The 27,797-nt window shown below is 41.2% G+C and overlaps 1 protein-coding gene across 1 annotated transcript in view; it reads left to right on the forward strand.

The window, feature by feature from the left end:
- The window catches only part of sorcs1 (sortilin-related VPS10 domain containing receptor 1), a gene marked incomplete at both ends in the record, with an annotated part of 670,421 nt that overhangs the window by 538,651 nt on the left and 103,973 nt on the right, over window positions 1-27,797 (forward strand). The window contains 3 exons of the mRNA XM_084318344.1: window positions 4,842-5,021; window positions 10,243-10,389; window positions 21,171-21,273. Coding sequence (XP_084174470.1) covers window positions 4,842-5,021; window positions 10,243-10,389; window positions 21,171-21,273 — 430 coding nt within the window. The remainder of the gene's footprint in view (window positions 1-4,841; window positions 5,022-10,242; window positions 10,390-21,170; window positions 21,274-27,797) is intronic.

A 27,797-nucleotide genomic window follows, 5' to 3' on the forward strand; every position in this document is an offset into this window, starting at 1 on the left:
GAAAGTGTTAAACAATGCAGAATATACAGCACTTCTTGGGGTCTGTAGGGTAAGCACTTATTCCCTCCCCCCTGAACATTTATGGAGATGTATGGGCCTTTTAAGTCAGTGATAAAAGTGTCTTTCAAGGATAAGTGAGCTCCTGCACTGATTATTATAGTTCAATATTCAATATTTGATCACAAAAAAAAACCAAAAAGCATAAAAAGGGGGCCCCCCCGCCCGAAAAGGGCCCTTAAAAATCGGGCTCACGCGCCACGCACGCTCGGTTCACACACACACACACAGATATAGTGCCCTTTTCAGCCTTTGAGCACCTGCCGCTCTAAAGTCCTGTGCATGTCCCTGGTGGTGGCTGTTTGTTTTCCTGTCTAGTACTTTCACAGCCTAATAGTAAACTACCTGTACAGATCGTAGTGTTGTACAGGAGGCTTGTGTCCAGCTAGTCAGACAGTATGATAAATGTGACATAATAATGGCATTAAAATACAGTGCTGCTGCTTTTGTTGACAGAGAGTTTCTGATGTGACGGAAGTTTGATAAGTGAAACTTTGCGTTGTTTACTACCGATTTGATTTGTTCTTTTAAATGTAAGATTGGAGTCCATTTTTATCCCGAGGTATCTGTATTCGGACACGACTGTCAACTTTTCTCCTCTGACATAGACATCAGGTAGACAGTATTCATCAACCGCTTTGTAAAAAACATGCAAACAGTTCTGTACAGTACGTCAGCAGGAAGGGTACAACTCGTTCAGCTGAGTAACAATGTGCATCAAACAGTCCGCAAACTTGGGTGCTGCAGTGTTGAGTGCATAGTAGTAAAGACATATTAGTATAGTAGGAAGAGTGCATGATAGTAGAAGACAGTAAGAAGGTTAGTGTTTTTTTTGTTTGTTTTTCAGATATTGATTGAAGAAGTGTGTTTTTAGTTGACGGCGAATAGCCTTAATTAAGTGATATTTATATTAACTTTAAGATAAGATCCCCTTGGGGAAATGTGGGCATCGTAGCAGCATTGGGGAGGGGGGAGGGGAGGTACAGGTATGGGAAGGGTAAATATATAGGCAATAAAATCTGATCTGAATATAAAAAAAAATAAACTGTGTAAACATGTGTCAAATTAAAGTCACATAAAAGACACGTAAAAAAAGTATTAAACCAAAGTAAACTAAATGCACATGTAGCAGATAGGATAAGTAGGTATTTTTGGGTAATTGGTATTGGGAACATTTTATGTTCTTTTACCAGATTTAGCCCTATTTATTTTATGTTTTTTTACTCTAACTAGTTTTAGTGTTCGTTTGACTCCTTACTAGCTTTAGGTCGCTTTCACATATAGTTTTGGTGGACTCTGTGCGGTTCTGTTGGCGCGCGTGTGTGTGTGTGTGTCTGTGTGTGTGGACTGCGAGCCCTCCTAGATAGATAGATAGATAGATAGATAGATAGATAGATAGATAGATAGATAGATAGATAGATAGATAGATAGATAGATAGATAGATAGATAGATAGATAGATAGATAGATAGATAGATAGATAGATAGATAGATAGATAGATAGATAGATAGATAGATAGATAGATAGATAGATAGATAGATAGATAGATAGATAGATAGATAGATAGATAGATAGATAGATAGATAGATAGATAGATAGATAGATAGATAGATAGATAGATAGATAGTTTCAAGTTTCAAGTTTCAAGTTTCAAGTTTCTTTAATAGTTGTCATACAGAAGTACAGAATACTTTTGTACAAAATGCTTCTTACTGTTGCGCTCCAGAGACTGTGCATGACAAGATAAGTATGAAATAAAAACATAGTAAAAATAGTAAAAATTAGAAGTAAAAAAAGAGGTCACAGTGTTCAGTTTAGACATATGTACAATGTTCGTAGACGTAGTTACCATACAATATACAATACTGTGCAGTGTACTAATATACAATACTATATAGTGCAAGGCATAAATGGACGAGGTGCAGTTTAGGTACAATTCACAGTAGGTGTACGAGTTGTAGTGCAAATCCTTTATCAATAAATATAAAGTGTAAGTGTGTTTGTGTGATCTAAAGTGTGGAGAGTGGGTGCTGCAGTGTGTTGTTTGTTTGAGTGAGTGTGTGCGTGTGGGTGTGTGTGCTGTGTGCATTTGATGGTTGTTGCATAGTGATTATTGTTCGTTTAGCGATTATTGTTCGTTTAGCAGCCTGATGGCCTGGGGATAGAAGCTCCTTCTGAGTCTTTCTGTGCTCGCCATAAGACTCCGGTATCGCTTGCCTGACGGCAGCAGTTCAAAGAGGCAGTTGTTCGGGTGGCTCGAGTCCTTAATAATTCTCTTAGCCTTCCCCTTGCACCGCTTGTTGTAAATGTTCTGGAGGGTGGGAAGCCCCCCTCTAATTGTGCGTTCGGCTGAACGTGTCACTCTTTGTAGTCTGCTACGGTCTTTTGCAGTGCTATTCCCAAACCAGGAGGTGATGTTGCCGGTCAGGATGCTCTCTATTGTACATGAGTAGAAGTTCCTAAGGATCTTCTGACTGACTTGGAACTTCCTTAGGCGCCTGAGGAAGTAGAGGCGTTGTCGTGCCTTCTTCACAACACTGTCAATGTGTGTGGTCCATGTCAAGTCCTCGGATATGTGGGCTCCGAGGTACTTGAAACTGTTCACTCTCTCAACTGGTGCCCCGTCGATGCTGAGGGGGCTGTAGTCCTTGACCCCCGACCTCCTGAAGTCCACAATCATCTCTTTTGTTTTGCTGACGTTCAGGGAGAGGCAGTTCTCCTGACACCACTGTGACAGGTTCTCTACCTCTTCCAGGTAGGCCCTTTCGTCGTTGGCAGAGATCAGGCCCACCACTACTGTGTCATCAGCAAATTTGATGATGGTGTTGTTGTTCCGCTGTGCTACGCAGTCATGTGTGTACAGGGAGTAGAGGAGGGGGCTCAGAACACAGCCCTGGGGGGCCCCTATGTTGAGCGTGATGGATGAGGAGGTGCAGTTGCCGGCTCTTACCACCTGGGGTCTGCCCGTCAGGAAGTCCAGGACCCACTGGCACAGGTCATAGTTCAAGCCCAGGTCCCTGAGCTTGGCTATGAGTTTGGAGGGGACTATGGTATTGAATGCTGAGCTGTAGTCGATGAACAGCATTCTCACATAGTTCCCCTGCCTCTTGTCCAGATGTGATGCTGCTGTGTGCAGCACATGGGCTATGGCGTCCTCCGTGGACCTGTTGGGGCGATATGCAAATTGCAGAGGGTCCAGGTTGATGGGGAGGGAGGAACAGATGTAGCCCTTCACTAGCTTCTCAAAGCACTTCATGGCTATGGAGGTGAGGGCTACAGGGCGGTAGTCGTTGAGGCAAGCGGGCGTAGATTTTTTGGGTACAGGGATGATGGTGGACTTCTTCAGACAGGTGGGGATGACGGCCTGTTCCAAGGACAGGTTGAAGATGTCAGTGAATACCGGGGCCAGTTGGTCGGCACAGACTTTTAGGACGCGGCCGGGGATGCCGTCCGGTCCTGCTGCCTTCCTGATATCCACTTTTTTAAAGATCCGTCTCACCTCATGCTCTGTTACCCTGAACACTGAGTCTCCATCAGCAGACCCCCCCCCCCCCCATTGCCGTGGTTTGTAGGCTGGTGTTGTTGTTCACAGCCTCAAACCTCGCATAGAAGGAGTTGAGATCATTTGCTAAGGAGATGTCACTGTTCAGTTTGAGGGGGGTTCCTTTGTAGTCTGTCATTGTTCTGAGGCCCTGCCACATGCCTCTAGAGTCAGCCTGTTCAAACTGAAGTTCAACTTTATCCCTGTAACGCCGTTTTGCCTCTATTACTGCTCTCCTGACGTTGTATCTTGCCATCTTGTGTTCTTCCATGTTGCCTGTCACCAGCCCGGTGTTGTATGCTGATGTGCGCACTTTCAGAGCCTCACGGACGGATTTGTCTACCCAGGGCTTTTGATTTGGGTAGATATTAATTTTGGTGGTGGGGATTATTACTTCTACCTGAGTACAGACATAGTCAATCACCGTTTCGGTGTATTCGTTAATATTGGCTGTGTTATCACGGAATACACTCCATTCTGTGCTTCCCAGCACTGCTTGGAGTGACTCCACTGACGTCACGGCCCAACGCTTAACCTCTCGCGAGACCACCGGCGTTCGCTTGAGACTCTGTTTGTACTTAGGCAAAAGGAAAATGGCGGCGTGATCGCTTTTACCGAATGGACTAAGAGCCTGTGACTTGTACCCATTCTTAAATTGCGAGTATACATGGTCTAATATGTTCTCGCCTCTGGTGGGACAGATAGATAGATAGATAGATAGATAGATAGATAGATAGATAGATAGATAGATAGATAGATAGATAGATAGATAGATAGATAGATAGATAGATAGATAGATAGATAGATAGATAGATAGATAGATGCAGTGTGCTTGTTTTGCAGTGAATGCCGCGCGCATTCACACAAACCCGAAAAACCGGACTATCGAATTCTGGTCCGATAGTCCGGACCAAACAGCCCCTGTGTGAAAGCGACCTTAGTCTTGCTTATTTTATATTATTTCTTCTTTTACTTTTGCTAGTTTTTATGTTATTTTAAAATGTAGCGCTTTGAGATTTGCTCCACAACTATAAAGCGCACTACAAATCAAATATATTATTATTATTATTATTATTATTATTATTATTATTATTATTATTATTATTATTATTATTATTATTATTATTATTATTATTATTATTATTATTATTGGTTACACAAATATATAAAAAAATTATTTGACTGACGTGAAAAATGTATATGACAATTGATATGACAACTAAAACTCTAACCTGGCTCCCAGGACCTGCACGTGATCAGCACAGATGAAAACCGTGTGGTGGCAGCCGTCCAGGAGTGGAACCAGAACGAGACCTACAACCTGTACGTGTCGGAGACGGCGGGGGTCCACTACACGCTGGCTCTGCATGACGTGGTCAGCAGCATGGGTCCGGAGGGCAACGTCATGGTCGACCTTTATGAGGTCAGCAGCCAAACACAAGCGAGTTGATGAACGGTGTTCTCCTACGCAGAGAGTTGGACGATGTTCCACTGTCAAAACATCTCTGCCCAAAGAGGAAGTAAACTAACCGGTGCTACTTTGAATAGATATTATAATATTATTGTTCCCCCCCATATTTTCTTCTTTTATAAATAAGCCATAAGTCTGTGCAGCCTTATTTATTCACTGTGTCCATGGAAACGATGATGAACAGAGCTGTAAAGGTATGGCTCCCTTGTGCAAAAAAGATAGTCCATTAATTGATCGCCGGGGTTAAATTCATAATTTACCATCCCTCGCCAGCCCTATTTAACATGGAGAAGTTCCCCTTCTTTGCAGGGCTATAACTTTTTAAATTGTATTGCTAAATTGACATTACCATGGCCCATTCAAAGTCCTATATCTATTGTTCAGGGTGTAGCAACGTTATACTTTTTCATTCACATATTCATACTAAAATACGGTCTAAAGTATAAGTATGTTTTTATCGTTTTCTGCAGCTTTCTCCAGAACGTGATTTATAGCCCTAAATGCATTATATTGATGATTGTATACAGTTTGATAGCAATCGGCACAAGAAAAAAAAATTTCAACTGCACGTACTTCTAGAAGTTACAACGTATGATCTGATGTTGACCGGATGGGCGGGGGGTCGTTTATAATTCTGTGGGCAACGTTATATCATTCATCTAGTGTGGGTGATATGATCATTAGAGCAGTTAGTATAGAAGACATTAAAAAATAACGCTGAAACTCACCGTAGCTTCCTCTCGCCGTTGGGAGATGAGCGTGGAACAGAATATTTTCTATTATGGGATGTAGAAATACCCGATCCATTTCCAGGTTGTATAATAGTATATATGTCCAAATCATGTTGTTTATCGAGTTATTGGCAACGGATCGCTATCCATTGTGTCGAGATCGAGTCCCGGGACCTATAGTGAGTGATCGGACCAAATTGAAATGAGCACCAGCTTCCACTTCCTGTTTCTTCCATGGGCGATCAGGCCGATCGGCCACCAGATGGCGCTCTTGAACCATTAGAGAGTTGATAGGGGCTCACCAGTACATCTCATGTCTCCGGGGGAGAAATATGATTTCGATCACAGATTTTTGAAATATTGATATCAAAGACGCTGTCCAGCGTCAACGGCAGAATGAGCATGGCGGGGAATGACGTGTTTCAGCGTCAACGGCGATTAAAGGGTTAACTACATCACTGCATAACTCATAAATGTTCCGACAAGCTTAATTTTTGGTTATTTGTGATACTCTGTATACACCCGATTTAAATGTATTGGCGCATTTGATCTCAAACTACTTTGGTCACGGATGTCCGGATTTGGTACAGATTTTGTATCTCTTGGGCAGAGCTGTTTAGCAGGCTGTGGTGTACAGTCTAGTTTAGCACAATTAATGGAAGCGGACAGTGCCGGTTAGCCTAGGCATTGTCCAACAAACACCTCTCCCGAAGGCTAACCGGCACTGTCCGATTACATTCATTGTGCTAAGCTAGGCTAACGAGCAGCCAGATAGCTTTCTACTGAACACACAGAGAGGAAACTGTTATCTATCTTCTTCTCTTTCTCTCTGGAGAAGACAATAAACTAATTTCCCCAAATATTGGTGTGTTCCTCTAAAATCACCACATTAACACTTTCAGTGCCAGCAGGGGGCGCACGATTTAGTGCTTGAATGCCCACCATCCACTTCAATGATAGCGTTAAAACGCCTAATCTATGTTTTAAATTATGTGTCTAATCTGCCCGTCGCTTATCAATGACTCGTTTTCCAGTCAACATTGTCGAAACAGATTTTTTTTTTTTTTTTTTTTTTTTACTTTCTTTTATTTTGTGTCATAATGAGCATCACATTGCATTAATCATACAGTATAATATACTTGATTCACATAGTCAATGACATTTGTTACTCAGGCTCTTCCCTCTTATTCAATTTGTTTTCAAAGTATTCAGCGTAATCAATATAAGCTGTATAATCCGAGTACGCCTCTTAAACAACCCAGTGGGGAGGGATTTTTACAATATTTTTTTTACAAATATTTTTTTAGGATTTTTTGTAGGATAAGAAACGAAAAAATAAATAGAAAAATAAATTTAGCAAAAGGAAAAAAAATTATTTAACGGATTGTTTTTTTATCGGTTCATTTTCGTTTTATAGCATTTTGAAAAGCCCTCGTTTTCAAGGAAAATATAAATATTCCGTGATAATCGCCCTTTACTGGAATATTCTAGAATACACAAAAACGTTGTAATTTTTCGGCCTATTTATGAATAGTTTTCAAATAAACGCTAGATTATCGATAGTATATGTATACGTATGCACGCTATATAGGCGATCTGAAAAATCGATTCTCTTATTTCCTGATCGCTCGCACAGCCACACAGCCACACACACACATAGGGGAAAAGTTTATATCTCTGTGAAAACAGGTCTGATTATCCTAAGACTGGTAAAATAGATTCCTTACCTGAGATCAGATGTTATCCAAAAAGATTATTCCAATTCCTGATCGCCATTCCAAATATCGATCGATTTTATTGATCCAACGCTACATACTGTACATATGTATTCCACGCTGTTTTGAGGGTCCACAATGAATCCGATCGGCTCGGGTTACATGCCTGAGAAGTAAAATGTGGATTCCGGATTTTTCTTTTCTCATCCATTTTCATTGAGTCCATTCCAAAAGGGTGCATTACCATCTGGGAGACAATAGGGGGTGGTTTTTTCCACATCTGAGCTCCTACAGGGGCTGCATACCAACGGGAGACTCGGTTGATGAAATATGAATTCAGATCGCTAATAAAAAAATAAAACGCTAATAAACGTCGTGGGCATTCAGGCATTGGGCTGATAAAACGTGATATGACGTGATGGGCACTGAAAGTGTTAATGAATTAAGAATAAAGGTACATTAAGAAATAAATTAAGTATAATTGTGTATGGATTAAGTAAAATTCAAACTCCTGAATGTTACAACCCCTTCATTTTAAATGATTATTCTAATGTCCATGTGTGTGTGCTGCCATTGCATGTGAGATGTCCTCTGTCCTCTGTAACCTGTGTGTTGCCCTGTTAGAAAGTGGCTAGTTGTACGTTATTGCGCAATGCAGGTAACAAAGATTACATTACATTAGATGCAAATGTATTGTCATTCATCAGTACAGTACAATGAAAATAAATTTGGCATCCAACCAGAGTGCAAATGTAACGGTAAAGTGCAACAGTAAAATGCTTGTGCAGGTGATTAAACGAGTGAGTATTGTTGTGGAAATTTATTATTTAGCAAATGCAATGAGCTTGTAGAAATTGGGATTGAGTCAAGGATAGGGAAAAAAATAAGATAGTTTATTCTGTGCAGTCTCAGAGTCTCAGTTCGATACAGAGAGTGGAAGACAATCTGCGAAGTGAGCCCTGAGCCCAAGGATACTTCCAGCCTTATAGTAAAACAAAACAAGGTTTTGGATACAGAAGAAAAGTCAGGCAGTTACCATACAGTAACAGCGTGTGGTGAACACTGATAAGCTGCACCTGGCCCTAGAGCAGATATTTTGGTATTAGATAATTGGTCGTTAAAATGGTTCCAGACAAAACATGCTGTCTGTACACTAGAGTGCTAATAGGACCAGTAAGCTGTACAAATTGTCATAGGATGAAACATATGATATTTACCGTTACAGTATAAAATATATAATAAAATATATAGGCCCTACTAATAAAAGAAAATATACTATATAAAGTAAAATTCTTGTATATCCCTATACTGGCAGATAAAGTAATTCTGACGATTGTTCTCTGCCTAGACCAGTGTGACCAGAGTTAAATACATGCCTTTCCTGCACCCACACAAATGAAACAGATAAAAAAGATGTAGCATTTCCGACAAATGAGATATGTGGAGTGCAGAGCTCGCCAAAGCACAATGTTGATTATGGGATTGGGTTATGCACATTTTTCGTTTGATTTCTTTGATAATAACATCAAGCGAAGGCATACGTTTATTATTAACCCGCAATCAATATTTTAGAGCTCGGAGGTAGAGAGAGGATAAAACGTAACCAGTGTCATATTGGAACCGGTCCCTGGCGTCGCGCCGTGCCGCTATCAAAGCGCACTGTGTGAATACGAAGCAGCTTCAAAGTGCTGACGCCAACAGAGGCAACGCGGGGCTGCGCTCAGAGGTATGGATTTTTGGGGAGTAGAGATTATTCCTTTCTTTGATGAATAACTCCAGATATTAGTTCACAAAATGCACCTAATACAAAGGAAGATAGAGACCAATGCGGCACACAGGCTTTAAGAGGGAGTTCGCAGGATAACGCCGGTATCTCAAGAATGAAATAATCAAGCCTTTGATGATACCCCACCCCGCGTCTCTCCAGTTGGCCTTGTGATAGAATAAAATCTACTGGCTTTGATTGGGGTCGCCACCCGAGACGTAAGCATAATGCTAAATCTCTGCTCTGGGTGAGATGCCACCTGAGACGTAAGCATAATGCTAAATCTCTGCTCTGGGTGAGATTGAAGTATCTGTTCGTTATCGTCTATCGAGGAGGAGAAGAGGAGTTTCCCCCATCATCAACTCGATCCAGTAAGCTAAGCTGTTTCTGAGGGCCTCCCAGGAACGAGGCAGATTAACTTAAGACGCACATTGATTACTTGTAAGTCCCCAGACGATCGTTAATTTCCCGCTCAATGTATACAGTAGTCTCACGATTGAAACGCACACCTTGATGTCAGTGTCTCAGAGCACCTACTGTAGGGACTTTTCAAAAGCAAATGGGTTCAAGGATAGAACTCACCTCGGTCCTTAACCAGCTATAAGTTTGCAAATAACGACAGGATGGCGGTTTCAATTGCAAATTGCTGGTGGTCTCTGGTACAAACAACATCCCAGGGGTAGAATGACATGAGAAGGCATCACCCGCTCTTCCACACTAGAGTGAGCGTTTGGAACTGGAGACGACTGTATGTACTGTAGCTGGACTGTGTTGTGCTGAAGATGCAGAAAAAGTAGACCTACACAGTAAGCACGTTTCAGTTTTGCCATATGGAATGTCACAATGTGTCAGTGTTATGAAATTACTTACAATAGGACAATGACATGGAAACGTTTACTATAAAGTGAACTCATCTGTTTTCATTTGAAGGTAATAGATGTTTTTTGGGGTCTTCTTTCTAGGTAGCAGGAATTAAAGGAATGTTCCTCGCCAACAAGAAGATGGATAACCAGGTGAAGACGTACATCACCTACAACAGAGGGAGAGACTGGAGGCTGCTGCAGGCCCCGGACACAGACCTGAGGCGCAACAACATCCACTGTGTGCTGGTCAGTACATGTGTGTGCGTGTATGTGTGTGTGTGTGTGTGTGTGTGTGTGTGTGTGCACGTGCATGTATGTGTGTGTTTGTGTGTGTGTGTGTGTGTGCACGTGCATGTATGTGTGTGTTTGTGTGTGTGTGTGTGTCCATGTGTGTGTGTGTGTTTATGTGTGTGTGCGTGTGTGTGTGCGTGCCATGCATGTGTGTGGGTGCGTACAGTCATGTGTGTTTGTGTGTGTGTTTGTGTGTGTGTGCGTGCGTCCATGCATGTGTGTGTGCATGTTCATGTATGTGTGTTTGTGCATGTCTGTGCGTACGTTCATGCATGTGCAGGGGAGGAAATTAGGACATTTTACTCGCCAAATGCAAGTATTCTTTATGTTTGGCAAGTGATTCATGAAGAGCACTCGCCACACTGGCGAGTAGTAAACAAAACAAAACAAAAAAATCATTCTGCAATCTGCTGATTCGCTCACTGGCACAAGCCGAACTCTGACTCCCCCCTTATGATTCCTCCCATTTGCGCCTCATAATAATCCATAACCCCACCGAGTGCGGTAGTTATAGACCCTTAAGCCTCCTCGGAACCGATATCAAACTGTACTCTAAGGTATTAGCCATCAGACTACAAAAGCACATGACGTCTTTAATTCATCCGGATCAGACTGGCTTCATAAGAGGCCGCTTGATCACTGATAACATAAAACGATTACTACGCGTACTAGATGCTAACAAGGACGACACCACACCTAAGGCGATGCTGTCCCTGGATGCAATGAAAGCTTTTGACAGGTTGGAATGGTCGTATCTATGGGCAGTATTAGAAAGGATGGGGTTAGGAAAAGGATTCATTGATATGATTAAAGTATTATACAAAGACCCATCGGCCATGATTACAACAGGTACAATCACCTCCGAAATCTTTCCGGTATCACGTTCTTCCAGACAGGGTTGCCCTCTTAGTCCCGGACTATTGGATCTATCATTAGAGCCTTTAGCACAATATATAAGACAATCCCAATCCATAGAACCAATCGTAATCAAGGGCACACAACATAAAATTAGTTTATATGCGGACGACGTAATACTGTTCATGCAAAACCCCAACACTGCATTGCCTCATCTTCTCAAGCTGATTGAGGACTTTGGAGATTTATCGGGATTTAGGATAAATTTGCCGAAGTCGGCCTTCCTCCCACTTAACGCCCCTGCAAAAAGAAATATAACCCTCCCAGAAGAGATACCGATGGTAAAACACTTTAGATGTTTGGGAGTTGAAATATTCCCTACCATAAGCCAAACGGTGAAGCACAATTACGTAAAAATCCAAAACAAATACGACCTTGACAGGTTTCAAGTTTCAAGTTTCTTTAATAGTTGTCATACAGAAGTACAGAATACTTTTATACAAAATGCTTCTTACTGTTACGCTCCAGAGACTGTGCAAGACAAGATAAGTATGAAATAAAATAACATAGTATAGCATGTAAATTAGAAGTAAAAAAAATTAGGTCACAGTGTTCAGTATAGACATATGTACAATGTTTGATGCAGAATAGACGTAACTGAGTTACCATATAATATACAATACTATGCAGTGTACTAATATACAATACTATATAGTGCAAGGCAGAAATGGGATGAGGTGCAATTTAGGTACAATTTACAGTAGGTGTACGAGTTGTAGTGCAAATCCTTTATCAATAAATATAAAGTGTGTTTGTGTGATCTAAAGTGTGGAGAGTGGGTGCTGCAGTGTGTTGTTTGTTTAAGTGAGTGTGTGCGTGTGGGTGTGTGTGCTGTGTGCATTTGATGGTTGTTGCATAGTGTTTATTGTTCGTTTAGCAGCCTGATGGCCTGGGGATAGAAGCTTCTTCTGAGTCTTTCTGTGCTCGCCTTGCCTGACCGCAGCAGTTCAAAGAGGCAGTTGTTCCGGTGGCTCAAGTCCTTAATAATTCTCTTAGCCTTCCCCCTGCACCGCTTGTTGTAAATGTTCTGGAGGGTGGGAAGCCCCCCTCCAATTGTGCGTTCGGCTGAACGTGTCACTCTTTGTAGTCTGCTACGGTCTTGTGCAGTGCTATTCCCAAACCAGGAGGTGATGTTGCCAGTCAGGATGCTCTCTATTGTACATGAGTAGAAGTTCCTAAGGATCTTCTGACTGACTTGGAACTTCCTTAGGTGCCTGAGGAAGTAGAGGCGTTGTCGTGCCTTCTTCACAACACTGTCAATGTGTGTGGTCCATGTCAAGTCCTCGGATATGTGGGCTCCGAGGTACTTGAAACTGTTCACTCTCTCAACCGGTGCCCCGTCGATGCTGAGGGGGCTGTAGTCCTACAGGTGGTCAAAACTCAAAAACTCAGTACAGGCACGGGTATCAATAGTTAAGATGGACGTCTACCTAGAATCAACTTCTTCAGCTCAATGCTACCGTTACCCCCTCCAGAGGGTTACTGGAAAGAATTACACTCCTCCACATACAAATTTATTTGGAATAACAAACCACCACGTATAAAAAGATCCACCGCACAGAGAAACAGAGCAGACGGTGGTATTGCATTTCCAGATTTCTACCACTATTTTAAGGCGTACAATTTAAGACCACTGACAACATGGTTTGATCCCCAAGCATCAGTATCCTGGAGAAATTTAGAAGAAAATATAGTAGCTCCACATAGGCTGAAGGACATAGTATACACCAAATTATCAATTAAGCAATGCGGACGGAAATTTGGCCCCATAATTACTCATGCGATCCGGATATGGCGTGAAACACAAAAAAAATATTCTATCCCACAGAAATGGCATAATCATACTCCCTTATTCAATAACAATGCACTCTTGATTGGAAAACAACCTATAAGATTCCCTAGATGGGAAAAGCAAGGCATACACTCATTAGGAGATGTTTTCAACAAACTGGGTTTTTGTAGTTATGATGAAATACGTAAAAAAATGTATCTCACCAAGTCCACATATTATTTTTACGCACAGTTATTGGCATGTTTGAAGGCTCACGGTGTTCCATTAAGGATACCAATTGTACACCACAGATACCACAAATTCTTCTATGAAAGAGAGACATCGAGTGGTTTTGTTTCAGATTTTTATCATCAATTACTAACATCCTCAGATGAAACCCTCCATCTAGACTCAGTCTGGAGGAGGGATATACCAGACCTGGAGATAGATTTTGACTGGCAAGAAGCCTGGGCAAATGTTCGACTTGCATCAAGGAACCCGGACCATCAACAAATCAATCTTAACTATATTCACAGGACATACTTAACTCCTATAAGACTGAACAAAATGGGTCTTAAACAAGACCCCAAATGCTCCTTATGTACAAATGGGGACGAGGGGACATTTATGCACATGTACTGGGACTGCCCACCAGTTAAGATATTCTGGAAAGAAGTGACCCAACAATTATCAAATCTCTTAACTCTGAATATACCTGTACACCCATCTGTATTACTGCTGAATGATGTCTTTGAGTGTGCAGTACATCCACAGCTAAAGAGATTGGTTTTATCTGGTATCACAGTGGCTAAAAAGCTGATAGCATCACAATGGTTTCAACCGGAAAATAATTGCCGGAAGGTCTGGATTCTTACATATCTCGATGTGATTTATCAAGAAATATCTACAGCAAGAATTTTGGGTCTCAATGAATCCAAAATGACAATGTGGTTAGAAGTGGTGGAGAGAATAAAAGCTAGCATATAAAGGTAGTGTCTGATAGGAACAAGTTATAATGGATGGATTATCCAATGGGGGGTCCGGGAGGGGGGGGGTACGAGCTAGAGCATATGTGTGTAGGGTACTAGATAACAGGTATTAGGGGTATATCTTGTATAAGACATTTAACTAAATGGTGATTTCATTGGATATGCACTGTTAATTAATGCTTGTATATCTTATCGTGTGTTGTCATGTTTGTTTATTATGTTTGTTTAAAAAATAATAAAAAAATTAAATACAAAAAAAAAGAATCCATAACCAATGAACATCCTCGTTGCGCACTAAGCCCCTCCAATGAACACTCGTTTTCTAAAAGATGTCGCCCATCTAGGGGAAGTGGACAGACCACTGCGTGCGGCCCTACAGACTCCTGTCACCGGCTTGACAACGTAGACAAACTTAGACAAAAACACATCAGTGGATGAAAATAATTTGTCGCTTTCGGATATCAGTGCGGTCTGACATGGGGGCGAACAACAGCACACGACGCATTTCCTTCAAGTCGGATGAGAATGACAAGTGGGCGTGAGCATGGCCGCCTAGTTATAGTTGAAAGTGGGGGTGCAAGATTTTCTTTTATTATTATTTCTTTAATTTTTTTACCCTTTTTTATAATTTTTTTGCAATGGGTGGTTTGGAGATTTTTTTTACATTTAATGAACACCTGTATGTGCAATTTCCTGCAATATAGAGCCTTCAATCTTGACCAAAATAAAGCTGCTCTTTTCACTATAAAACTCAGTTTATAGGGATGTCCCGATCCGATCACGTGATCGGGATCGGCGTCGATCACGTGCTTTTCAGAGGATCGGGGATCGGGAAAAAATAATAATAAAAATCGGCAGTCAAAAAAAGAAAAATTTTATTCAACAAACATGACCATGTCCACGTCTTAAACTCATACGGAGGCCTTAGTTTTGGTTTTAAATTACATATAATATATCATCATTAATGTATTTATTGTCACACAGAGCAGAATAATTGTCCACAACAAACACATTCCCCTTTAATTTACACCGTTGCAACAAACACATTCCCTTTAATTTAGACCGGCTACACGCTACACGCTCCACATCACAACAACAGTACAACACGTCGCTCCCGAAACACGGTTAATATCCACTGACTTGAGCAGCTAGACTTAATGTCAGAGGTTTGGAACTAAGCATTTTAAAATAGAAAGTCAAGCCAGTTGCAATGTTTGCAAGGAGGACAGACTGGAGGCGAAGTTTTCAGACTAACTTTTCACCTGGAGGATAACGTGACTGAGGATTATCGTCGGCGTTTCAGACCAGAATGGACCATTACGTAAGTCGAACACTGAATGTATACTAATGTGCAAACATATATTGAAACTTTTAATATTTCTCATATGAAGCAGAAGCACATTTCTCAGGGTGAATGTAATAACAAAAGCCTCCGCGCTCGCGCCCCGGACTATAGGCAACAGATGGGCTTGTCTCGCTCTGCCAGTTTCTGACAAAAATGCGTCAAAATTGATTACTAATGTGAAAGATCGGATCGGAAACGATCGGATCGATAGATATTTAAAATCACATGATCGGGATCGGATCGGGAGCAAAAAAAGGCGATCGGGACATCCCTATCAGTTTATATTGCAGTATGATAGCTATAATAATAATAACTTTCCCGATCCTCCCGAAGCACCTCCGTTCACATCCCCAGCAGCAGTAGCAACTTGTGAACGGACTAGCAACAACAACAACAACAACAACAACAACAACAACCATTCCACCACGTTGAGTCCACGTCAACATGAAATATTCACTGCGAGGGCTCTTTTAGCTAACGCTAGCTAGGCACGTATGATAGCCAATTACTATTATAATAATAATAATAATAATAATAATAATAATAATAATAATAATAATAATAATAATAATAATAATAATAATAATAATAATAATAATAATAATAATAATAATAATAATAATAATAACTTTCCCGATCCTCCCGAAGCCCATACGGCCCCGTTCACATACGCAGCGGCAGTAGCAACAAGCCACAACAACAACAACAATTCATTGATGCTATATAGCCCCAGTCAGCGCGGCGGCTGAATGAATGAATGAAAACTTTATTTAACAGATTGCAGAATGGGTACAATACAGTACGGCTCAATACACACAATTGTTAAGGGGATGCAGACCAGAGAAAGACGTTTGTCTTGTTTACATCAGGGTCCTTTCGTGACTGTGCTGCACCGAGTGAATCCACAGTCACTTGCTCCTCAATGGGAAACCAACCTAGATTTACCCTGAAGGACTGGTTCTGCCCGAACCGTTCATTATACAAGTATCACAGAGAAATTACAAAGGTGCTCACAGTTGCACGAGGGGTTCGGACAGAGATACGGGATGGTGTGAAAGCTTGGCGTTGCTAATAAATATTTAAAAAAAAAAATTATAAACTGCTCAAAACGGCATTATTTCCGCCGTTGGGTGATCACAGCGCAGGCGCACCAGGCAACCCAACGCCGGAAACGGTGCATTGTTGACCAGTTTATAAAACATATTTTAAATGTTTATTAGCAACGCCGAGCTTTCAAACCATCCCGTATCTCTGTCCGAAACCCTCGTGCAACTGTGAGCACCTTTGTAATGTCTCTGTGATACTTGTATAACGAACGGTTCGGCCAGAACCAGTCCTTCAGGCTAAATCTAGGTTGGTTTCCCATTGAGGAGCAAGTGACTGTGGATTCACTCGGTGCATCACACGGAAGGGGCTAGGTCCATACGAGGCCGAGGCTCACCATACGAGAAATATTCAGTTTCAATCTGTTTGCGCATTTAGTATACAGTCACAGTGTTCGACTTACGTAATGATTTGCTCAATTTTGATGTAAACGCTGAAGAATAATCCTCACAATGTTATCCAATATCCAGCCTGAATTTTTTTCATTGAAACGACAAACGAGGCATTCGAAAAAGCCGCCTCCCCCAACATGTCGTATACGTCATGCTGAGGAACCGTGGCCCGTGGGCACTGGATCAAACCATTAAAGTGGGGGGTCACACAATCTTTGGAAACTTAAAAACTTGCTATTAAGTGTCATTGCGTATTATTAATTTGATTGAAATTATGTAGTTATGGTTAGATTTATATATTGGGGGGGGGGGATATATCATATTTTTCATGATCAAAAAGTGGGGGAGCAAAACCAGACGTTTGCCCCCCCATGTTCAATAGTGGTAGAGCAGATGCTTCAAGTGCTCCATTGCGCAGACGTCTATGGGCGTGAGGCTAGCGATTCCACTCACTCAAGTCAACCAGCATTAGCCGGCTAGCTACCTAGCATGTAACAACAAGCTACCATAACACATGTTCAACATAGTGGACGACTATACTGAGCGGCTTTGCTTAAATGCAGCCGAGTGACATTTTATTATTACAGAATTATTACCTGGTTTCCCCCCATATCACCACTCGCCCATATGCCCTTCACAACGGTGATGTTGTCATACTTGTCATTCAGAATACACCTGCTGAACCCCTAGCGTTGACATGAGATTCGATTCCAATGTATTGTCATCATACAGCACAAGTACAGTACAACCAGAATACGTTTGGCATCCAACCAGAGTGAAAATGTAACAAGTCAAGTTCAAGTTGTTTTATTTAGGTATTACATTACAGTGAAATGCTTGGTTCTTTCACTGTCCAGCCCAGTCCAGCCCAACCCAGTCCAACCTAGACCAGCCCAACTTTCCCTGCCCAACCCAGTCCAGCCCAGCATCTTTCACTGCCCAGTTCAGCCCAACCCAGTCCAGCATCTTTCACTGCCCAGTTCAGCCCAACCCAGTCCAGCATCTTTCACTGCCCAGTTCAGCCCAACCCAGTCCAGAATAGTTCCCTCTTTCATGTTAATATGTGATAATATTTTGAAGAGTAGAGACGGTGTGATTAATATATGTTTTATGCTAATATTGTGAAGAGTAGAGACACTTATTAATGTTTTATGGTAATAAATATTTTAAAGAGTAGAGACATGGTGTGATTATTACTATGATTGAAAATCAATTTAGACGAAGACATACAAAGAAGTAATTATCACAATTAGCGATTTATTTATGGCTGGTAAAAATTCAGTTTGGCTGGTAAAAAAAATCATATACCGGCCAAAAAGTTTGTTCCTCCCCTGTCAGCATGTGTGTGGGTGTGGGTGTGTGCGTGCTTCCATTCATATGTGTGTGTGTGTTTATGTATGTGTGTGTGTGCGTACGCTCGTGTGTGTGTGTGTGTGTGTGTGTGTGTGTGTGTGTGTGTGTGTGTGTGTGTGTGTGTGTGTGTGTGTGTGTGTGTGTGTGTGTGTGTGTGTGTGCGTGCGTGCGTCCATGCATGTGTGTGTGTGTGCGTATGTGCATATGTGTGTGTGTGTGTGTGTGTGTGTGTGTGTGTGTGTGTGTGTGTGTGTGTGTGTGTGTGTGTGTGTGTGTGTGTGTGTGTGTGTGTGTGTGTGTGTGCATGCCTCTGTGTCTGTGCTCCCGTCAAAGAGAGGCCTTGTCAGAAGCGGCGTGATCCCAGCAGTGGCTGAGCTCAGAGAGAGTCAGGGAGAGTGGCACCCGTCAAAGCTGAGCGCTCGGAGGCCACTGAGCTAAAAGGTCAGACGTTTTGATGCGGTCCGAGGGGCCGACCTCCCACTTAGCAGAGAGACGTGTCAGATAGAAAGGCAGACGCTGTCTGATTCCCCTCCCCGGTTTCTCCAACAAACCGTTGTATCGGAAATATGTTTGTAATGTTGTTGCGCTGGAACCACTTCATCCAGAATGGAACTTCAACAATTCTTGGTATTTATAAACCAAATGAAGGCATCAATACAGGTGATTTCTTTCTGCCCTTTTTTCAGCCAGCAGGATAAGAAAAATATACAAATAATTACCCAGGGCTTTCCCCAGGATTTTCAAATAAGATGGTGCTGATTCACAACTAAGAGGTTGTCTGTAGGGGGGGGGGGGGGGGGGGGGGGGGGGGCACCCCGGAGGCAAATATGTGCGATAAAGAAAGTGATTTTCTGTAATTCCTTTCAACTTAAAAACATAATTGCAATTAAATAGCAAACATGAGGGTAAGTTCCTAATAATAATTTGTATAAGTACAGTGTATAAGGTGGCACAAAAACACCTTAAAAATCATATAAGAAAGAGTGGTACTGTCAGTTAAGTAAACATAGTGGGTGATTGAGAAGATGGGTATGTGTGATTGGTGAACTTAGATATGTTATTATATAATATTTGTATGTGTTATTGGGGTGTATTGTATTGTTTTATTGTATTGTATTGTATTAGTTGTATTGTATTGATTTTATTGTATTGTATTGATTTGTGTGGACCCCAGTAATAGTAGCCTATGCCTGTGGCAATGGCTAATGGGTATCCGAATAAACTAAACTAAACTAAACAATAACGCATATTAGACAATGATTTCAAATTAGTATAAAAGAAAATAATTCAAACAAAATGTCAAATGGTTACATGTTGTCCTAGCGACGCTGCATCCCTATACCATTGTTTAAGGAAAGCCCTGATTACCAGAGGTAAATATACCTACTAATCACACCAGGCTTGTATTTAGAATACACATACAACTAAACATGCTAGTATTAGCTCAATTAGCAGCACGAGTCAAATATGACACAAAGTAGCAAAAACCAAGTTATAGTCATCTATATAAGTCACAACTTAACAAAACATAATACAGGCTACATATGGCATTTACAGTGCCTAACATAAAACTACATTTTCCCTTCACCAACACACATGACAGCATTGTAACACATGCTGACAAGACACCACACGCACCTAACACAACGCTAGGACCCCTAGGCTACCTGGACTATCCAAAAAGGTGCCTGACGTAATAAAACCCAGTATAACAAAAATAATGTGGAATTTAAACACTCTGTGAGTTGGTCGCCTCTCATGCTGGAGATTTACTTGATGGCCAAAAGTGATGTCTGTGCTCCTGTTTTGAGAGCAGAACGTTTGGCCACTGCGGTGTGTATGAAGTGTCTGTTCATCATGCTGAAGTGTCTGTTCATCACACTCGCCTCTCCCAACCAAGCACCTGCCTAATTTTGTTGATAGATGAAAACTTACTTAGCAGACAAGGTGTTGGTCATAGATACAGGGACGTTGACAGCATCCAGGCTATTAGCATAGCTTCAATTAGTCCTATTTTGTATAAGTCCATGCACACCAATCATCACACTTTTTGAATAAACAAATGTATGAATAAATGATTCAGTGGAGCACTTTGCACCCTCCCCTCGGAGTATACAGTAATTTGTCAGGAAACGTCTACGTTTTAATAAACCTCTAAACAGCCTGTCACAACATGGCTCACACCACTGGCATCTTGCTGGGTCGTAATGAGAACCATGTCTGTAAAGGTTATCCCAATCAAAATGAATGGTGAGACCAGCCAATGGGTAGACTGTGTGTGTGTGGTGGGACTTGGTGATTGAGGCATCTTTTCATCAGGCATTTGGCTCAGAATCCTCTAACGAGGGTTTTGGTAATTGACCATATTCACATGGTGGCCATTTTGCGGAACCCAACCTGAGCAGGACATAAGAGCAAAATGGCTGCTATGTGAATATGGTCAGTAGAATAGATAGAATAGAATGTAAGTACTTTATTAATCCAGAGGGAAATTCAGCACCACAGATCGCTCACAATGAATATTTAGTTAGTCAAAAGTAAAAAATATGAACATTTAAAAAGTAAATGTCCAGGGACATGTATCTATAGTCAAATGTAAATGTACAGGAAGATATACAGGGATTTACTCTGTGCTCAGTGAGGCACAGTGAGGCGTTGTACAGTCTGATGGCTGTTGGTATGAAGCACTTCATGTGACGTTCAGACTTGCATCTTGGGAGTCTGAGTCTAACACTGAATGTGCTCATTCTATCGGCCAAGTCCAGCTCCACCCCCACCACTCTGACACCACAATACTATAGCATATGACACTGGTAAGTCCTGCAGGTTTTGATCCCGACTTTCTGGTTTGGTTCCCTTTTATACAGCCATACTGTTCGTTACACCTTCATCTCCATGTGTCCGCGAATCCCTACACGTCTGGAAACATAGCCAGCAAGGACTCAGCACCTGGGATCATTGTGGCGTCAGGTAGGTGAAATGGTCACTTTAGATTAGTCAAATCTAACAGTAAAGTGTAATAATTATATACAATGGACAGGTGATTAAACTGGGTATACAATATAGATTGGTACTACTAGTAATAGTGCTAATCAGATGTATGTACTGTACATAGTTGTAGTATTAATATGTACAGTGATACAGGTATACAGACACTATGGTAGCAAGTAGGGCTGACCCCTATTAGTCGAATAGTCAACTAATCGATCGAAAGGAGCCGTAGTCGACTGCCAACCTCTTAGTCTAAAAAAATATATATATATATTATTAAAAAAAACATTTATATACAAAAGGAAAATTATCATTCTTTCCAAAAGAAAAGAGGCCTAGAAGCGTGGCTAACGCTAATGGCATGCATACCAGAGGCTAACTGCCTAAGAAAACAGGCACAGAGGCACTGAAAGAGGATTTCACCCATCTAATGAACACACTAGACTAGACAAATATCAAGATGTATCCATCAGTGGACCAATTGCATGCTTTTGCAGAGGACAAGAAGCCTTCCATCAGACCTTAAGCACCCCCACAGCCCAAAAAAAATAAAAAATAGCCATAGCCTACATTTTTTTTTTTTTTTTTTTTAAATAAAAAAAAATATTCATAGCCGACTAATAGCCGACTATCGGCTAATTTCGGCCAATCATAGTAGACTATCCAAATCCTTAGTCGGAGACAGCCCTAGTAGCAAGTCATACTGGCCAGCAGCGTAACTAGTAAGAGTAGGTAAGGGATATCTACAGATATGTAAAAAAGGATTATGCAGGTATATAAGTGGGTATATAGAAGGATTATATGCAGGTATATTCAGACATATGTTTATATATTACATACAGTACATATGCTGTAAATATGTATATAGGCCTACAGTGTCACCTTCTCTGATTGTTATCAGGCCCAATCTGCCGTGAAGTCTCTGTGTTGTGTTTATTTGTTGATGTGAGGCAATCGTTCAGTGGAATTCTGTCCTCCCAAGCACTGGCTGTAATCACTGTTTCACCCTGTTAACTCATTGACTGCCATGCTGTTTTCCCATCTTTACTCAATGGCGCCAGCGTTATTGACCATTTTCACGATGTTTGCGGACCCATCGTATATTCTATATTATAGCTATGGAGACAATAGTATGGCTCATTTGACAGGCACTATTTATAGTCCCACACTGACGAACCAGTTCATTTCTACATAATTTCGTTTGTGCGCTATTCTACGCTAAACATCGCCTCTTTTCAAAATAATCCAGTATTTTTTTCTAGATCTCGAGATATGACGTGTTATATGCATATGCGCAAATCGTTCCGGTTGCTTGCCTGAAACCTATATTATTTCTAAATCAAAGTGTCATGTACAAAGGTCTAAGGACCACACAGAATAATAACTGGAGCCGGCTGCACACTAGCAAAAAACAGCCTCTCTCAGTAAATGCCTTCAAAACAGTCCCGGGCAGGTAAGAAACGTACACAAGGCGCTTTTCCAAAATAGTAAATTATATTTATTGTATAGGGTAGGAATTCAAACCTCCACTGATTTATTATTCTAAGGAGGGGAAGTAATCCCACAAACATATAAACAAACAGGGAAAAGGGTAAATGGGAGAACAAACAAGGTAAGTATAATACTAAACAAGTCAAACACTAAACACACAACCACATGCCACGTGGTTGGCAATCTGGGAACCACCCAGCAATAAGATAATTAGGGCTACTTACAAATAACCATAAGTGCCATAAGACACAATCAAGCTTACCTGGCTATACAAAGAAACACCACTCTAACCATGTAGCTCACAGTGTAGGATGAACACCACTTTAACCCCAATGTTTAGAGTGTAGGATGAATCACCACTCTAACCATATAGCTCACAGTGTAGGATTAATCTAAAATGGCCAACAAGATACATATCCCACACAGGGTTTGGTCCACGCAGGCAGCACTTAATTAACAGTCCACACACAGTGGCAATTGGCATAAACAAGCACAATAATAATCCCACACAGTTGGTAAACAATGGCAACCCCACTCCACTCTGGTCACTGGCAATTGACAGAATGAGGCGCCCGGATTTGTGTGTGCTGTCAGGTATTTGTCCACCCGTCCCTCTCGAGGTGATTGCCATCAGCTGTCACTCATTAGGCAATCAGCACTCTTCAGTGTAGGGACGGGCAGCACCTGACAGGAAGAGAAGAAGAGACAGCATTAGCTCTCATGTTCACACACACACACATCACATACAAAACATAACATAACACATACTAATTATACTAACCTGATGTTCACATGGTCTTCCAAATACAGTAATAATGATAATGACCAACCCACGTACCATATATAGATGGTTCTTCACAAAATCATCAAGGGGGGTGCGGGTCATTTTACGAAGCTGCGATTGTTACCAAAAGCATGTTTTAGGTTCAGTAAAATATGACGCTGTGATCAATACAAAAGCATGTTTTAGGTTCGGTAAAATAGACCTAAAATAGATCTTACCTTAGTCAGAAGTTCCATCGCGATCTCCATTACTTGTGTGCATTAGGCATGGCTATAATGGGGGAAACAATAGGTTTCAGGCGAGCAAATCTCAGACAGATGGCTGTGTGCTGATTCAGTTTGAGGGGGAGTGGATTCCTGCAGCCAACGTAGGCAGCGGTGCCAGGGAGACACAGGCAGGTCCGTGCGAGTGTTTAGAATGGGGAAATCGAAAAAAAAGAGAAAAGGATCAAAACCAGAGAAATCTCTGGTTTGGCGCTCAGCGGTTGGATTCGAAACCAGAGAAATCTCGGGTTTGGCGCAGAAAGGGTTAATGCATCCGGATTTATTTTTTATGTCTCTTTATCAGAAAGGATGTTTATTTCCATAAACATAGCATCTCGTACAAAATGAAAGTCTTTGGTGGTATAAGAAACTAGATTAATAGATTATATCTCTGTCGATTGCTTTGGTGGTTCTGCGGCCTGTCCTGTTAGCCGAAGCCTGTCTGTTAGCTGCTCGCTATCTCTATACCTTGTGGTCTCCCTCCCCATCAGGAGGAGGAGGAGGCCTGGTGTTGGTCCGTCTCACTCTCTGTCCAAAACTCTTCTGCCCTTCCTACCGGAAGAACTAACAGCTTAGGCTATGGTTACACTTACAACGTTTCATTTTTGAATTATTTCGTTTGCATGTCCAAGTTAAAAGGCAACGCCGTTTTGGCAGGCAATTTAGTTTTCCTAGCGGCAACGCTCAAAGGGGGTTTTCATTTGCAAAACTCCCCGGCAACAGTGCCATGTAATTTGCGCGAGCCAGATATGGAGGCGTTCACGCCCAACACCCATGCGCAGTAGACACCGACATCCGCGTACCCTTGATATGACAGATATCACAGAACGCTGCTAGAACAAGACGTAAATATTATTGCTCAAGATGTAAAATACGCTAGTGAACAGGGGAGGCACTAGTGAGCAACGCATGGAGGACAACCCTTCACTTTCAAACATTCTATCGGCTATTAATAAGATGAACAAACGGTTCGCCAAGCTGGAGATACCTTTTCCCCTTTAATGTTTTGTATTACCAGCGGGGGGGGGGGGGGGGGGGGGATCATAAATAAATAAGAATAAAAATAAATAAATTGTTCTCTTATTAATATAGACTATGCTTGATTTTTCCTCTTTAAATGCAGCTCTTAGCCTAAATTAAGGTTGACTGAAGATTATTATCTTTTAAATTATTATTACAATACTTCTATTATTATTATTATTATTATTATTATTATTATTATTATTATTATTATTATTATTATTATTATTATTATTATTATTATTATTATTATTATTATTATTATTATTATTATTATTATTATTATTATTATTATTATTATTATTATTATATATATATACGTGTGTATATATATTAATTTTTTTATTTTTTTATTTTACTCACAGACTATATAATAATTTTCTGGTCTGGTCAGAGACATGACTTCATTTATTTGTTATTGCCTATAGCTACATAAGAGCGACTAGTATTATTTGATTGGATTTGATTTGATTTATTTCACTCTATAAAGTCTGATTATGATGACTCCTAATATCAGGGAGTCGGGGTGATAATCTGACGCGCCGCGTAAACAGACGCTCGCCTGACATATCTGCATGTAACTCGAGAACCGATGAACGGATTTTGAGTCCGATGGCATTCAAACGGCAGCAAATATCGCTTTACTTCTGTAATTTATATGTTCGGCAAGAAATGCAGCCCTGAGCCTTCAGACGCTCGCAAAGTGACGGGATGGTAATATCACTTTAGCCAGCTGGAATGTCCGAGCGTTAAATACTCCCGTTAAACCTAACCAATAAAAGGTAATATGTCTCGGAATGCAACGGTATACTTACAATACAAAGGCGCTTATTATATGTCCTTTTATCGCGCTGTATAGACAGCGTGAGCCCATTGTACTAAATGCCAGACAGTTGTTGGAGCAGGAGAAAAAGGCTACAGTCCAGAGTGTAATTTACGAGAGAGCACAGGTCGGTTCTTTATAAACTGGCATTTATTATCTTGGGATCATCATCACAACTCCTCATCCCTCTCACGCCATGAGAACTATATTTATTGAATGAACACAGTACAAATGCAACGGTTACTTACAATACAAAGGCGCTTATTATATGTCCTTTTATCGCGCTGTATAGACAGCGTGAGCCCACACACCTCTCTGTCTGGCTTATGCACGCGACAATACCTCCTGCACATACAGGAGACAAACGGCGTCTAACCTGACTGCATGAACGCAACGTTCAGAAAAGTGAAATGAAACGAAATTGTTTTGTCTCTAATGTAACCGCAGCCTTAAAGTATTAAAGTCTCTCTCTCGCGATGTTTCTCTAACTCTTCCGTTGTTTTGGCCATCTCGTCACCCCTAGCAACGGCCGTCTCTCGCAGCGGCTTCTGACCCATATACACGTATCATTACTAGCACTCTCGGCTATCTCTTCACTGAATGTTGACGTCTCCCTGACTCTGTGGCTGACCTTGGATCCTATCTCATCTCCTACAGACTCTGCTACAGAGAACATGTCTGTCTTAGAGTTTAACACACACAGGGTCCTTTGAACTCCAGTCTATATAGATATTTACATTACATACATGCTGCCATAACCATATGAAAACCAGTGATATCCTTCACTATCATACGAGTTATATGGGTAGACTATAGTATGAGGTAGGCTGTTGTGATTACTATGAAAGCAGTAGGTAGGTATACATTGAGTATGGCAAATGGTAAATGGCTGCATTATATAATAATAATAACTTTATTTGTATATAGCGCTTTTATCTTTTATCCAAAGTGCTTTACAATTTGTTCCTCACATTTTACCCATTCACTCACACACTGATGGCGGAGGCAACAAGGAGCCAACCTGCTCATTGGGAACAATTAGGGGTTAAGTGTCTTGCTCAAGGACACTTTGACATGCTGCCCGGGAGGAGCGGGAATCGAACCGGGAACCTCTGGATTACCAGGCGACTGCTCTACCTCCTGAGCCACTGTTTGCCCAAGTATATTTTTACTCAAATTGTTTGAACAAATATACAGAAGAACGAACTGATTGTTGATTGTATAACAGTAGACAGTATATTAGGTGTGTGCGAAGACGTCAGTATCTGTATCTGTTCAACCAACAACATTTTCTGTATTCGGAAATTGGCGTGGTTTATTCAAGTTCAAGTTTGTTTATTAAATATCACAATAAAATAGACATACTTTACGGTGAAATGCTTGGTTCTGTATGAGCCCCTGAGAGTGTGCTTCATACAGTAAAAAAAGTATGTAAAGAGGAATATACAATATACATACAATATACAGTACAATATACAATCTAAAGTAGTACAAATTAGTAAACAGTGAGGTACAATGCAGAAAATTTGGTAAAAAATTTAGGTAAGGTGCAATTGCAAATGAGGTATGAATGTAGTGCAAATCTCTTTAACTCAATCCCCGCCAATAATGAGTATACTCGGTATTGGGCGCCATGCGTTGATGTATATGTATATGCGTTGATGCGTTGATGTGTATGATGATATATGGATGCATGACATAGGCAGAGGCAGCCTGGATCCGCCTGGAGCCAGCCTGGATCTCAGGCTAGCTTGGTACTACTCCCTCACAGTGTTGGGAAAGTTCACTTTCTACATGAACTAGTTCAGTTCACAGTTCACAATTTTTTAAATGAACTAGTTCAGTTCATAGTTCATAATTCAACATTTTGAACTAAAGTTCATGGTTTCAAAAATGAACTAATTTATAGTTTATAGTTCTTTTTTCAATACGTTGCTGCGAGCTATTATTTGTAAAAAATATTGAACCACAAAGGCGGCTAAGTGGCGCAGTGGGAAAGGCGCTCGCCACTAACGCAGGATATGCTGGGTTCGAGCCCAGCTCTCGGCGTTGCTTCTGGCTTGGCTGGTCGTTCATACTAATACAATTGGCAGTAGTAGGGGGTGGGAAAGCCGGTGGGTGG

This window comes from Notolepis coatsorum, assembly GCF_963971535.1.
Source record: "Notolepis coatsorum genome assembly, chromosome: 7".
NCBI lineage: Eukaryota > Metazoa > Chordata > Actinopteri > Aulopiformes > Paralepididae > Notolepis > Notolepis coatsorum.